This window comes from Lagenorhynchus albirostris, chromosome 13, assembly GCF_949774975.1.
Source record: "Lagenorhynchus albirostris chromosome 13, mLagAlb1.1, whole genome shotgun sequence".
In the NCBI taxonomy this organism is placed as follows: domain Eukaryota; kingdom Metazoa; phylum Chordata; class Mammalia; order Artiodactyla; family Delphinidae; genus Lagenorhynchus; species Lagenorhynchus albirostris.
Window position 1 is genome coordinate 64,719,439 of NC_083107.1, and position 15,062 is coordinate 64,734,500.

At 48.1% G+C, this 15,062-nt stretch overlaps 1 protein-coding gene across 5 annotated transcripts in view; it reads left to right on the forward strand.

Annotated features, from left to right (window-relative positions):
- Positions 1 to 14,740, forward strand: part of XDH (xanthine dehydrogenase) — a 60,713-nt gene extending 45,973 nt beyond the window's left edge. For all 5 annotated transcript variants that reach the window (XM_060169259.1, XM_060169261.1, XM_060169260.1 and 2 more), the window contains 12 exons: positions 221 to 412; positions 591 to 736; positions 1,527 to 1,608; positions 2,117 to 2,212; positions 2,849 to 2,977; positions 3,567 to 3,641; positions 5,921 to 5,973; positions 7,772 to 7,886; positions 8,529 to 8,594; positions 10,051 to 10,239; positions 11,542 to 11,718; positions 13,316 to 14,740. In XM_060169259.1, the coding sequence (XP_060025242.1) occupies positions 221 to 412; positions 591 to 736; positions 1,527 to 1,608; positions 2,117 to 2,212; positions 2,849 to 2,977; positions 3,567 to 3,641; positions 5,921 to 5,973; positions 7,772 to 7,886; positions 8,529 to 8,594; positions 10,051 to 10,239; positions 11,542 to 11,718; positions 13,316 to 13,366 (1,371 nt within the window). In that variant the 3' untranslated portion in view covers positions 13,367 to 14,740. The remainder of the gene's footprint in view (positions 1 to 220; positions 413 to 590; positions 737 to 1,526; positions 1,609 to 2,116; positions 2,213 to 2,848; positions 2,978 to 3,566; positions 3,642 to 5,920; positions 5,974 to 7,771; positions 7,887 to 8,528; positions 8,595 to 10,050; positions 10,240 to 11,541; positions 11,719 to 13,315) is intronic.
- The last annotated feature ends 322 nt before the right edge of the window (positions 14,741 to 15,062 follow it).

The window sequence follows — 15,062 nt, forward strand, 5'->3', positions numbered from 1 at the left end:
ATATTTCAGAATGAGGCATAAGTTAGAAGGAGGAGACACAGAAGGCCAGGAGTGCACTAAGGAGGTTTGCAATACACCAGGAAAGAAATAATTTGGGCCTGAGGAAGAACAGTTGACTGTGGGGCTGGCAGAGGTGGGGATGCTCACAAAAAATTCCTTTTTGGAGGAGCCAATGAAATCCATGCATCGTTCTCTCCCATTTTGGTTTCTTCTGCTTCAGATAATGGAACGAGCTCTACTCCACATGGACAACAGCTATAAAATCCCCAATGTCCGGGGCACTGGGTGGCTGTGCAAGACCAACCTGCCCTCCAACACGGCCTTCCGGGGCTTTGGGGGGCCCCAGGCATTGTTCATTGCCGAGCACTGGATGAGTGACGTCGCAGTGACCTGTGGGCTGCCTGCAGAGGAAGTAAGCGGGGAATCTGGGGGCACAAGTCAGAGGAGGTTAGCCTGCTTTGTATCTTGGACATCTCCCGTGGGGGTAGAGGATGGGCAGGCGCTGGTGAGGGGCAGGAAGCTCAACTTCCAGTTATGCCCCCCTGGTCTCTTGCCACCGACCTGGCCTCAGTGTCTCTCTCCTTGGGAAGGTACGGAGGAAGAACCTGTACAGAGAAGGGGACCTGACACACTTCAACCAGAGGCTTGAGGGTTTCAGCTTGCCCAGGTGCTGGGATGAATGCCTGAAGAGCTCTCAGTATCACGTCCGGAAGAGTGAGGTTGACAAGTTCAACAAGTAAGCGCCAGGAGGGGAAGAGCCTGACGTTCTGGGGCTTCTCTGGGTTTCAGATTCTATAGCCTTCTTGCTGAACTCAAAATAAGAATAATAACTTAATAGGTAACCTAGGAGGCTGCTGTGTTTGCTAACTCATTCACAGCCATCTCTTTAAGATCCTGAAATGGTCTTCAGCCCTGGGGCTCGGGGCTCACAGCACTCAGCGTCATAGCACATCAGTGTGGTCCATCTTTATAGTTTGTCTGCCTTCTGGGCAGACGATGGTCTAGAGAACACCAGCCTGGGACTAAAAACACCATGTTATGTGCCTACCTCTGACACTAATCTATAAATGTGACCTTGGCAGTCACTCCATCTCCTTGGGTCTCAGTTTCATCATCTGTAGAGTGGGGATAATTGTGCTGGCTCTGTCTTTCTGACAGAGTTACTTGGATAACCAAATATACAGCACAAAGAAAGTATTATCATTATCATCAGCGAGACACCGTTCCTCCCTGCGGCGAGTAGAGTCCAAGATCACCAGAGCACTCTGACCCAATCCGAATCCCACTCAAGACTTTCAAGGGTGGGCCCTGTTTCAGCTCCACTGGAGGATCTAGAACCCAAATTTCCGCTGTTCTCATTTTGTCTATACAATTGAAGCACAACTCAGTTATGACAGAGACTAACTGGGCAATTCCAAGGATGCTTTGTTCCAATTTTACAAAGATATTGACATAAAATATGTTCAATCTGACATGAATATAGTGGAGAAGTTGCTATGAGAATTTTTTTTTTTTCTTCCCTCCAGGGAGAATTGTTGGAAAAAGAGAGGATTGTGCATAATTCCTACCAAATTTGGAATAAGCTTCACAGTTCCTTTTCTGAATCAGGTAATTGCTTTATATAATTTTGTCCATCTCCACTGCACTGGGGCCCCATTTCCCCCTCTGCTTGCAGTGTTGCAAGGGAAAGCCCATTGTCACGGGAACAGAGCTGAACAGAGGAACTCTTTGCTGTGTAAATGAAAGTTGAACTTGCGCATACCTAGTTGATCTGGGGTCAATGTCTAGTTCTTATCTTCCTGCCTATAGGACTATGGACATCTGTTCTGCCTTTCTGATCCCATTTCTTCGTCAGGAGAATCAGGACAAAGACCTCCCTCCCTCTTAGGATAGGTGACAGAGAGATACGAAAAAAATAAAGTAGTTTTGCAAACTACTGAAAGACTATATAATTAGACCATGAGATTTATACTGCTTTGATTTTTCTGTCTGAGGTTTCTATCCAAATTTCTACTGCTGGTTTTCTTTTTCCTGGGCTCCAGTACTTTTGGTCCCAGGCCTTAAACGGAGTTAGGATTTGCTGAATTTTCTGTTGGGTATCGTTCTCTTCCCTTAGGCAGGAGCCCTGATCCATGTGTACACAGATGGCTCTGTGCTGGTGAGCCACGGGGGCACAGAGATGGGCCAAGGCCTTCACACCAAGATGGTCCAGGTGAGCAGTCTGGAGACCATGGGCATCCGCCCCAGCGCTGTGGTGTCTGCGTGAGGGAAGATGCTGTGAAAAAGAGAGCAGTGCCACATACCAGAAGCAGAGGCAGGCCTAGGCTCTGGCCCTAGCCCTGCTGCTCATTTACATGTGACCCTGGGCAAGTCTTCTCCTCCTCTTGGCCTCAGTTTCCCCATCTGTGCAAAGGGGTTGGCCAGGTGATGATTCAGGCCACTTCCATCACCAGCACTCTAGGGCTCTGTGACTGTGTGTAAGGTGTGTGTTATGTGTATTAAGGTAGCTGGCTACCCTCACGCACACGGGACTCCTCCCAGGGGCGCTGAATTAGAGTTGGCATACCTGCTTGGCTTGTGGGTACTGGCCAAACTGGATTTTTTTAAAAGCCAGGGTTAGTTTAAAAAGGCATTGTTCATCACCATTACATTTATGACTTTTTTTAATCCAACCAAACCACTCCATAAAGTGCTGCTTCAGATTCAGACAGATGTGAGAACATCCGAGTCTCAGTAGAATTATGGTTTACGAAATGATTTTCTTTTCTGTAACAGTGAATCTGAATCCCATCTTGGGGAGAAGGTAGACAAGCCCTTCCCTAGGGGGTGACGTCCTCTCTGTTCGCAGGTGGCCAGCAGAGCTCTGAAGATCCCCACCTCTAAGATCTATATCAGCGAAACAAGTACTAACACTGTGCCTAACACCTCTCCCACGGCTGCCTCTGTCAGCACCGACATCTACGGACAGGCCGTCTACGTAAGGAGCCTCAGGGGCCACCATGCTAAGGGCCAGCCCAAGGCGGGGGGCATGGAGAGTCCCCGGGCCGGGGGCTGGAATGGCTCCTTGCAGGCTCATGGCTGTGGCCATGCCTCTGGCTCTCTTCTCCAGGGGACACCAAGCTAAAAGAGGGGTTCAAGAACCACAACCACTTCCATCAAGGCCAGGAAGGATGAACGTGGGAGGGCAAGGGTAGCTGGAGGGAAAGCAGGGGATTCTGGGAGGACACAAGACAATGGAGCGAAATTGAAATTCGATTGTGGGGTCAGCCAGGTCAGACCACGTGCTTTGTCTGATGTCATCAAACAAAGGCGTTTGACGGAAGAAGGCACCTCCTTAGGGATCCCTCAACATCTCCCCCTCTGTCAGCCTCAGGACTGGGTCAGGAAGTGCTCTCCAAGCAAGAGCCCACGGCTTCTACCCTGGGACTTAGACATTCCTAAGAGGGTGGCAAGGCTGTCTGAGAGGCACTCTGGGCACAGCGTCGCTTGCAGGTCCTCGGGGTTTTGTTTGGGTCTGGGAATGCAGAGGACTGATGTGTCTGCCATGTGGGGCATGTGTTCTTCAGGAAGCCTGCCAGACCATCCTGCAAAGGCTGGAACCCTTCAAGAGAAAGAATCCCAGTGGCTCCTGGGAAGACTGGGTAAGTCTGAGCTGATTCAAGTCGCTTTTGCAAATGAAAGTGAAGTTAAGAGCAGGGCTTTGTCCCCGACCCTGGGCAGGAATAGGAGGTCGGGATCTAGTCACACAGGCAAAGAGAAGTTGAGGAGCTCTGTGTACTTTCACAGGACAAGTAAATGCCCAGCCGTACTGGGCCCCTCTCTACAGTGTTCATAGTTGAGGGAAGTCACTTGAGGAGAAGTTTTGATCCAGAATCTTGACAGCCCCGTGGGAACTGGGGGTTCGGCTACCCTGAGCCTCAGAAGACGGGGTGAGTGCTACCTCCGCCTCACTGAGAAGCCTTGGTCCCTTGGGGCTGGTCCCCTGCCCCACTTGTCTGCAGTCTTGATGAGCCTTGTTTTCTCCAAACCTCCATCTCTTGGAGGACTGCCCCAGGAGCCTCTCCCCGTGCCCAGCTCTGGGGTCCGGAGACGCCATCTGGGAGGGGGCAGGGAAAAAGATACTGCCCACGAGTTTATATCATCTCTGTGATTTTAAGAGTGACACAACAAGCACTAATGATAAGAATGAGCCCAGTTCTCTGATTTCTGGTTCAGAAGCCTGCATGTCAGAAACCCTCAGAGGGAGGCTGCAAGGAAGTGTCTCTCAGGTGAGAGACCTCAGCTCCTCCCATGAGCAGAAATAGCCATGGTGGCCCTGCCTCACCTTCCCCTAATGTTGGAATGAAAGGACTGGATAGAACAGTAACACATAAAATGTGACCACACGTGAACCAGCGCAGATAGTACAAATCTCCCTCAAGAGAGTCAAAGAAAATAAGCTATTTCTCTCTGACTCACTCACCTTACTATGCCTCACACAACCTGCACTCCCCTGCCCACATTCATAGATACCACATGCATGTGGGTTGATTTGGGTAGTTTGAATTTTAGTATGGATTTGTAAGGCAACGTAATTGTTTTTAATAATGCCTTTCCAATCCGTTGACCTGGACTTTGTCCTCAACTATCGGCCATGTAGTCCAGTGTTCCTTATAAGCAGATAACCCCCAAAAGGCCATTATGAGAAGGGTGTGATCAGGAGACGACAGGCATCAAAGCTCTTTAGTGTTTGTACTGTACTGAAAAACAAGCCATCACTGCCACCCCTATGATCTATGTATATATTTGATATCATGCACATATAGTAAGGATCCTAGAGAAATTTTTTCTCTAAACCTTAGTTTTCTCATCTGTAAAATGAAGATAATAATCTTCTTAAGTGCTGACCTTATAGGATTGCACTGAATATTAAGTAAGACAGTATCTGTGAAGGACTCAATAGCATTTGATACATAGTAAAGTGCTTGGTAATTGACAATGATCATGATGCAAACTATATCAGTAACAAATTAAATCTTAGAGCTGTGGATATTGAAAGAAAGAGAGAGAGAGAGGAAGGAAGGAAAGAAGGAAGGAAGGAACGAACGAACGAAGGAACGAAGGAAGGAGGGAAGGAAGGAAGGAAAGGAAGGAAGGAAGGAAGGAGGGAAGGAAGGAAGGAAGGAGGGAAGGAAGGAAGGAAGGAAAGGAAAATTTATTATGTAGTTAAAGAGATAGAATGGATGGAGAGATGGGTAGCTTTATTAACAGGAAAGTATAAGTAGGAACACAAGGCTAACATGTTAAGTATCAAATGGGCAGTGTACAGAGCTGCTGTTGTAATGCCCAGATTAGGGAGTAATCACAGGAGAAGTGGATGAAGAGGCAAGCTTGTGCTGGTCGCTGAGGGAAGAAAAGGATTTGGACAGATATAGCAGAGGACCCACGTAAACAAAGGTGCAGACGTGTGGGGACACGAAGGATTGGGAGAGACTTAACACTTGATTTTGGCTGGAGTAGCAATGATGTGTGTGTTACATAAAGCCAGAGAGAAGACTGGGGTCCTGAATGTCAGGCATTTGGTCTATTGCTGTGTAGGCAATGGGGAGACGTGGAAAGCTCTAGAGGAGGGGAGTGACGTGGCTAGTGTGGTGTGTTAAGATGACCCCTCTGACTTGGCTGGGCTACACGGCAGGGTGAGGAGGCGACTTGAGGCAGGAAGACCAGTTAAGAGGCTACTGCAGCGCTCCAGGCTTCAGATGACGAGGACCTAGTGCAGGGGGTACGGTGAGAAGGGGAGGTAAGGTATGCAAGTGAGAATCACTAGGAAAGAGTTGATCAGCTTCCAGATGAGGAAGACGAGCTTCTGAAAGCTTAGTGCTGGGCCAGCGTTTCTGGAAACCATGGTTCCCCCTTCCTGACGGCCATTTCCTCTGCTCAGGTCATGGCTGCCTACCGGGGTACAGTGAGCTTGTCTGCTACCGGGTTTTACAGGTAAGTAAGGCGCTGATCTCGCCCGTCTTACAGTGTGTCGTCATCTTAACCTCTGCAGGGCCCTCCAGCCCTGAACTCTGTCAGCCTATGGTCAGGAGAGAGCAGTTCCACCACAATGCTTGTCTCTCCCATGGACCCCCACCAGCTTCAATTCAAAGATGCTCTAAAATGCGTGGCTCACCCAGCCATGCGCCGGAAGCACGAGCTGTTACATCGGAAGACCTCTGTTCTAGTTCTGGTCTTAGAGTATACTATTCCACCTGGGGGAATCACTGGTTCTCACTGAACCTGTCTCCTCATTTATTGACATAGCGGGTCAATTACCAGCCATTCGCCCCTCAGCGTTCTCCTGCAAGAACCAGAGGCGTCTGGTGTTCCGCATTACCCGTGTGTGTTACTTTGTGCTACGCGTCACATTTCTTTAAGGAGGCTTTCCTTCAAAAGAATGAGAGGAGGATTTAGAGCACATAGTCCTGTTACAAAATGCAGAATTCAGTGGACTTAAAGTGAGTTTTAGAAAAGAGCACATATCTTCTGCAACTTTAAAATTCAGTAGCAGAGACCCTGTCCATCTGATTTAGAAGCTGTAAAAAGATATGATCGTATCTACTGTCAGCCATAATGTTTTAGCTTTCTCTGGGAAATTTAACTAGTGCCTTTTCTTTCACAGATCAGTGGATTTGGAAAATAGTTCAATGTTTGCTTTAAAAGGTCTTGTGTGAATTTATGAATATATATAATATATATGTAATATAAATGTATATATATATACTTTTAGGGCAAAGCAATGTTTTGCCAGTGTTCCTTGGGTTATGTAATATTTGACCTACACAAACACAAACTAATGCAAATTTTCTCATAAGTTCCTATTTCATTTTTAGAGTTGATAAAACTGGGGTTATATCAGGGAACACCCAGATGAAGATGGTGAGTTCAGAGGTCAAAGAAGGTGATGATCTCCTGGGAGAAGCCTTTTCCCTCAGCCCTGTATTGGTTTTGTTTTCATGCAGATTCTGATCACATCAGCTCACATCATTATTTCTGTGGAGTGAATAGAATAGCACAGATACAGAGTGTTATAAGCAGAGAACACACACACACACACACACACACACACACACACACTCGTATATGTTGACTCATGCAAAATTGGAATCTTATAAGATATTTAGGATTGAAAAAGAAAAAAATTTATAAAAGAGCATCTGCTTTTATTAGCAACCCTTTGCTCAAATCATTTGTTGAAACTTAGAAGGGATCAGTAGATGAGGAGTAATACCAGGCAAGGTGGCTGCGTTAAGAGGCACCCAAGTTGGCACGAGGTACCGATCTTATTACCTTTCACCTCGAGAAAGGTGAGCAGCCTGTGAGCAGGTGAACTTGTATGAAAAGCTCACAAGCCGGCCCAGAAAGAACCTTTGGTTCTGAGATCTTGAATCCCTATTCAGTAGATCATTTGGAGTGTAGCTTATGTGTCCTTCATGAGCTCAGGCAGATCTGTCACCTCCATTTCTACCGTGTAGAGGCCAGCATGCTGGGAGCCTCCACTGCTCAGCTCTACAGAATGATTCATATAAAGGCCATTGGCAAAGTAGAGCCAGAGACAAGGGACAAAATGCTCCGGAGTGCCTGGTTTCAGGAACAGGTTCAAAACTCATGGACTTTTTTGAAGAACAGCTGAATAAAAAATAAAACCTTTAGCGTCTCAAGATTTTAGGGGACAAGCTATCTGTGTGTGTTTGAGTGGGGGGCATGTTCCTCTTAATACATGTGCAGTATTTTCTCTTTTCTCCCCCAGGACACCCAACCTTGGCTACAGCTTTGAGACAAACTCAGGGAATGCTTTCCACTACTTCACCTATGGGGTGGCTTGCTCTGAAGTGGAAATTGACTGCTTAACAGGGGATCATAAGGTAAGAAGTTTGCAAAACTTCAGTACTAAAGGGAAAAAGAGAAACGTCTGAAATTGCAATGCAAAGAGCCGATAGGAATGAACTTTCTGGTTGGGAAAATAATGTGTTAAATCATGCCTTGGCAAACTTCCTATAAAGGACCAGAGAGTAAATATTTTAGGTTTTCTGGGCCACAGAGACTCTGCCTCAATTATTTCACTCTGTCTTGTAGTGTGGAAACAGACATGAACGTGTGTAAACAGATGCTCATGGATGCGTTCCCATAAAATGTAATTTATGCACACTGAATGTGAATTTCGTATAGTTTTCATGTGTCACAACATATTCTTTTTATTTTTGTCACTCATTTAAAAATGTGAAAACCATTTTTAGCTCACAGGCCGTAGAAAAACAGGGCCTGTGGAATGTAATTTGTGAACCCCTTCCTTACATGATCGACCCAGACACAGACAGGTTCAAAGCCTCAGGAACCTGGGGACCTGCCCTTCCTACTCAGACTCCTGCCTGGGTGTGCCTGGAGTGCTCTGCTTGTGAAAGTACTACTCAGGTTGGCACTTAACAACCTAAGGGTCACCAAGACCCCTCTATCATTCCACACATCCCTTTCTTTTCAAACTGCTTTTATTTTGCTCTCTGCACTAGAACCTCCGCACAGACATCGTCATGGATGTTGGCTCCAGTCTGAACCCTGCCATCGACATTGGACAGGTAAGACTCCTGGGGCGTCAGAGTGGTGACAGACTTGGCCACTGATGTGCCCCACCACCTCCTAGGGTCCCCAGCCACAGCATCTTGTCCACTGTCATTTTTAAGCAGGTCTGAGCACGGTACCAAGTGAGTCTCCCTGAGTGGGATTTAGGTAGATGAGAGCCCACCCAACTCTCGGGGCGGAAGACAAATCCACGTGGTTAAACTTGGAAAGGGCACTCATACATCAGAAAACAAGATGATGGATGGTGGGAACACTGGGTGTGCACACACTCAAACGCATGCATGCGTGCACACACACGCACACACATGCATAGTCTGAGCGGGAGCATGGGGGAGTGGAGATTGAGTCTGGGATCAATGTGCAGGTCGTGGGGTCTCAGGTCAGAGGCATCTTCTCCCTCCTCATTCCTCTTCCACCGAGGACAGCTCTTGTACCCTAGGAGGTAAATGCTACCAAGCACGGGGGGGTGGAGGGTCCTGGGAGCGAAAGACATGGGTTCCAGCAAGAGGAATAAAGGGGTGGCTGGAAGAAAATCACTTTTGGAAAACATGAGAGTATTAAGCAGAGCAGCAGAACAGAAGAAGACAGAGGGAGGAATCGAGAACTGAGGTATTGAACATCCGGCAGATATGTGCATTGTTTCTCAAAACCGGACAGTTACTGAGTATAGAGAAACTTAGTCATAAATCTGTTTATTAACTCCCTGAACAATTGTGGTGAGGAACCCCTGCTACAGGCAGGCACAGGGCTCAGCACGGCAGACACAGATGCTCAGCACCTGGTCTCCCCCAAACACACTTGCTTAGCTACGATGGTGCCACATATCACGATTCTGAGCCGTGAAGCTGGGAGAGCAGACGTGTGGGCCAGCAGAGCATGGCAGTGCCCTTTAAGAGATCTGTAAGCTACAGCAGAGGCGCTCTTCTCCCAGAGGGCAGGCAGGGCTGGGAGTTCAGAAAGCCTCAATTCTACTGTCCAGGAAAGTCCTCCTCTCTTGTGGGGCTGCCCCAAAGCGCATGGTCCCACTCAGCACAGAGGAGGGGCGTGGGCCCCTGCGGCACACTCAGCCACCATCAGCCCACGAGCTTGCTTCTCAGCTCGGGGTCGCCATTTCTCCCCTGGCAACGTGGAAGGAACATCTCCGTCTGCCCTGCGGCAGGCTCTAATGGGAAATTACGCCTACAGCTGCGTGTCCCTCCTGGAATGGCCGACAAGTTCTGAAACTGATTTCAACGTCAGTGCCTTTGCTCTGCCTACACAGATGCCTGGCAAAGGCCCAGATCAGTTATCCTGGGCTGGGGCGGGAGCCAGGGAAGCAGTGGGGGGCTCTTTTCAGCTTCTTTCCAGGCTCCACTGCAGGTGGGGCTTGGTGCCCGCCGTGGGAAGCAGCACCTGTCTTTGGGTGAGGGGGGCGGGAAGGCAGGGTAGCCACGGTCTCTGTCTGCCCTGCAGGTGGAAGGGGCATTTGTCCAGGGCCTGGGCCTCTTCACCCTGGAGGAGCTACACTACTCCCCTGAGGGGAGCCTGCACACCCGTGGCCCCAGCACCTACAAGATCCCTGCATTCGGCAGTATCCCCACTGAGTTCAGAGTGTCCCTGCTCCGTGACTGTCCCAACAAGAAGGCCATCTATGCATCCAAGGTACTGTTGCCCTGGGTCTGTGCTACCTTCCAGTCTACACTGCAGGAAACCACGGGTGGTGATGAGGGGCTCCAGCCACCCGCCATGTGGGGGGGCTCGTGTGGAAGAGAGAGGAGAACCTGACACGAGCCTTGGTGAGGGCGATGGAGGGGTGGGCAGTCCTGCCTGGGAACATAGGGAACTGGGTCAAGGATGACACCACCTCTGTGTAGTCCAAGCCAGCTCTTGTGGGTACACTCAGAGGGATTCCTTAGTTCAGTCCTGTAGGTGGAATCCTGACCTACACCCCCGTCTCAGGTGTGCATCCCCAGTGCTTGATCTTAGAGATGATCTCACAGGTCCAGCACCCATGTTGTCTCATGAGAATCAGCCTGTTCACTGCACACGGGGCAGCGCCTCTGTGCACACACTTTCACCTCCTTCAGTGTCCACCACTAGACCTTAAGTCTTGATCAGCACTCCTGGATGGTTAAAACCATCCTTTATTTCCTCCATGCTCTGAATAAGTATGAAAAAATGGTTGAAAATCAATCAAGCTGATTGATGCAGTTGTTGGTCTAGGAAGGAAGACAGATAATTACTTGTAACCAATGAGACACAGCCCTTTGCTCATCTCACGGTTTACTTTACTGTGGGAGGGCCTGGGATACTTTGTGATCTTGCCATTGGCTCTTACACTTCACTGCACATCAGATCACCGGGTGTTGGAGCTCATGATAAAAATGCAGCTCCACTGGGCTCACCCTTAGAAATTTTGATTCGGTGGGTCTGCGGTACAGCCCTGGAACCTGCGTTTTTAGCAAGTGTCCCTAGTGATTCTGATACAGGCAGTCTGTGACCTATGCTTTGGGGGATAAAACCACCTCTGCTAGAAAATAGTTTCATTCCTATTTGTCACGATGTCTCTATTTCAGCAAATTGTGAGAATAATTATGCTGCCTGTAAGAGCTGGTGACAGAGCTGCAGGTGGACCATTCCCCTAGGCTTATTGCTGTGAGGAAAGGGTCAGATTTCTTTTTGTCTGTAAAATATAGTTACTTAATATAACTTTCAACGGTCCATCGTATTTGCACGGTGTCACCAGAGAAAATCACATAGTAAGAGTTGAAAGAAATATACCCACAAGGTTGAGTCATTTACTGCACTGATTGTTCTCAGCTTCTGATTAATTTTGACCGTTCCTCCTGTCTTGCTCAACGTAGCCACTAGTGCTGGCTGGGCTCCCCGACATCCCCAGCCCTGCAGATGTGGCAGCTGGGCCCTCCCCTGACTCCCCGCCTACACTCTGCTCTGTCCACTCAGGCTGTTGGGGAGCCGCCCCTCTTTCTGGGCGCCTCCATCTTCTTCGCCATCAAGGATGCCGTCCGCGCAGCTCGGGCTCAGCACACAGATAATAATACGAAGGAGCTTTTCCGGCTAGACAGCCCCGCCACCCCGGAGAAGATCCGTAATGCCTGCGTGGACAAGTTCACCACCCTGGTATGATGCCCCCTCCGTCTGGGGAGGCGGGGCATAGGCTGGGGAAGGTTCTGTTGCAGAGAGAGGGGTGAGACAGTAGGCTCTGTCTCAACTGGGAAGCCTTGGGTCCACGCCCGCCCTCTGCTATGCAGTTGAGGTACCTCCTCCAACCTGCAGGAAAATAACAAGAAACCCCTTAAAGCTGCAGCTTGCAGCTAGGCCTCCTGAGAGGAAGGAGGGCTGTTTGATGCACATTTATCACCCACAGATTTCATTATTTTCCATAACGATGAGGGTGATGGATAAAACTCCAGAAGAGCCTAATCTTTTGTGTCCATCACTGGCATTTTTGAGACCCTTCTTTGTTAAACACACTGTGTGAGGTACTAAGGAAATGGAGAGAAAAAGAAGAATTAATGAATGAATGAGATGGACCACATTTGTTCTGTGATTACCCTGTGCCATGCTGATACTGGGGACACATAAGTGCCCTTGAAGAGTTTGCAGCCTTTTAGGAAACCAGATGATTGCACTACGTGGTGATCGGTCACTACCTTGGAGGCGTGTGTAGCAGTGAACTCCACGGTCGCTGGAATCATTTTGGGGAAGCCCCTATGTGATACTTGTGGAGACAATGCCTGGCAAAAGGAGACTGTGCCAGGACAGTTTCATCCACTGGTGGCGCCTCAGAAGCAGCCCAGTCTCTGAGTTGGGCTGAAGTGGGCCCTGCATACACAGGACTCTCCAATCGCCTTTGCAGCCTCTACTGAGTTAGCAGAACTGGATTCTTCCTGATACCCAAGTTGGATTTCCTCTTGGATATTTGATAGGAAATTTGATAGGCCTTTGGGGTTTCAAGATGAAGTGGATACTCATGAACCCAGAGTTCCTGGGATGGGAAGGGTACAGGAGAAGCCCCGGGGGCAGGCAAATCCGCCATCAGTACTGAGGGTGAGGAAGGAAGATGGGTCCCCAGTCAGGCTGCCCTTTAGGTTTTCCAGTAGATTTAGCTTCAGGGTGAGGACCACACAGCCCACGCGCAGGGCTCCCAGGCAGTGAGATGCCCACGCCTGTGCAGCAACCTCCCCACCGTGGCCCCAGTGCTGACAGTTACCCAAACCCCATTCTCAGAGGGCAGAGGTGCTGCACGGCTCCCAGGAAGCGCACACAGATTGCAAAGTTAGCTCCTTGTATATAATCTGATGCAGAACTCAATGATTTGATGAGCCCCTCCTCTGAGGCCCTAGACCTAAAGCAGAGTTTCAAACCTAAGCCCCTTTGTGATGCCACAACACCCAGGTGATTTTAAATCCCTGCAGTGGATTTGCATGAGCAGCTGATCCAGGAGCAAGTGTGCTTGTGAAGGACTGTGTCACATGACAAAGGGCCCCTTCTCTAGTTGGTCATCCCTGGATCTCCAGAGCCTGCCACAGTGCTTACCACATGGAACGTGCTTAATAAAAATAAACGAATGACTAGGAAATTAAGGGGTCCTGCCCTGGGGGCACTCCCAACATCTGGGACTGCAGAGTGGTGTCTGGTCTTGGAATGGTGGCTGGCACTGGTGTCCTGAGCTATGTGCAGACCCTGCAGTAAGTTCTCTGTTGTTCCTTCCTAGTGTGTCACTGATGTACCAGAAAATTGTAAACCCTGGTCTGTGAAGGTCTGAAGAAAAGCCCCATTGGAGTCTTCTTATCCTACACTGGGGATTCCATGGAAGATGGCACTTGCTCTGCAGAACATGAATTTATAAAACCTGCAGGATGACAACGGTGTGATTCATCAGGACGGTGTTTGGAAGAACATTGAATGCATTGGAAGATTTTGATCAAAAATATGATTTATAAACACAATGATAAGCAAATTCAGAAATGTTAGGCCCAAGTGGCTAATAGGCAATTAGCATCATTTCATGTCTGTTGTAATCACGTATTTGAAATAGATTTAGGAAGTGTTTGTGCTATGTCCCAACTCACTGGACAGCCTGTATAACCTCAAGTGTTGACAGCATCTGTTCTTCAAAGAGGATTTCCACAAACCTCCAGAGGCGTAAACCAAAGTAACTCTAAATCTGTGAGCCTTCCTCAGAAAGCTTTTCCTTCAAACCAATGAGCGTCATATTATAACCTCATATCCACACTCAGATTTGCAATGGGACAGTGGGGTGAGATTCAAACCTCTAAGCACTTCATGGGAGAGAATAAAGAATGAAACAAATTCAAGGTTAATTGGATTTAATCTTCTTAAGCTGCATAAAGTTAAGATTATTCTATAACACCAAAAGCCAACAAACCCAGTTATTGAGTACCTACAATGTATTAGCTTCTTCCTCTTTGTGCATTAAAAAAAGATCAGGTTTAAAAATCTTCAACTGAAGCCGGTAGTTCCCATCTACAAATGAGGCTACTCGAATCAAGATAGGCCAGAGAAAAAACAGTCAAGGAGCCTGGGTTCTCATTCCAGCCATGTCTCTAATTATCTTTGTGACCTTAGGCTGTCACTTCCCTTTTCTGTGCTTCATTTTACTGCAAAATGAAAGGATTGGACTGGAATAATCTCTTAAGGTCTTCTCTGGATCTAAACGTCTATAAATATATGACCTAAAAACTCCAGTTACATAAGGGAACTGCAGCGCTCAGAGACTTGGTTCCCTTACTGTGATGTGCTATCTGGGCTTCATGAACTTGACTTAAATCCCCCCAAGTGTCTGAGGTTGGAAAAGAGAATAGGAGAAAGGCAAGCATCCCCTCTGCTTGTTCTGACGGGTGATTTCATCACTACCTGGTGCTAGGTGGACAGTGTGACCTTGTCATGTGCCTTCACTGTATAAAATATCCAACATTCTGCTGGATGGGATCCACGGTTCTGGCCACAGGAGAAGGATAGTGTAAACCACACAGCTGAGCCCGGCGCTTGATGTCACCAATAAATGAAACCGTCAGCTGGTTGGCATGTGAGAAATTTCATCATCATCATCACACCAGATGCTGACATCTGCCATATATTAGCCAACCTTCATTGCTAGAGAATGTACACACCAAACACTCACATCTATACACACACACACACACACACACACACACACAAAGGAATTTCTTACAAAATTCCTTTCTTCAGAATATTCTAGACCTTTACAGCATGATTAAAACTGAAGAGCTTTAGAAATAAAACCGGTATTTGCACTGAGATCCACACAGGTCCGTTTCATTGATTTTCTGGAATGTTCTAGGACATGGCTTGAAACTGAGATGTGTCTGTCAGCTGTTAGTAGTCTATCAGGGCTGAACAATGACTGAATTCCCTCTGAGCTTAGGAACAGAGGCAAGGCAGGGTGGTCGTGAAAATCAAACAGGCAAGTGCTTTGT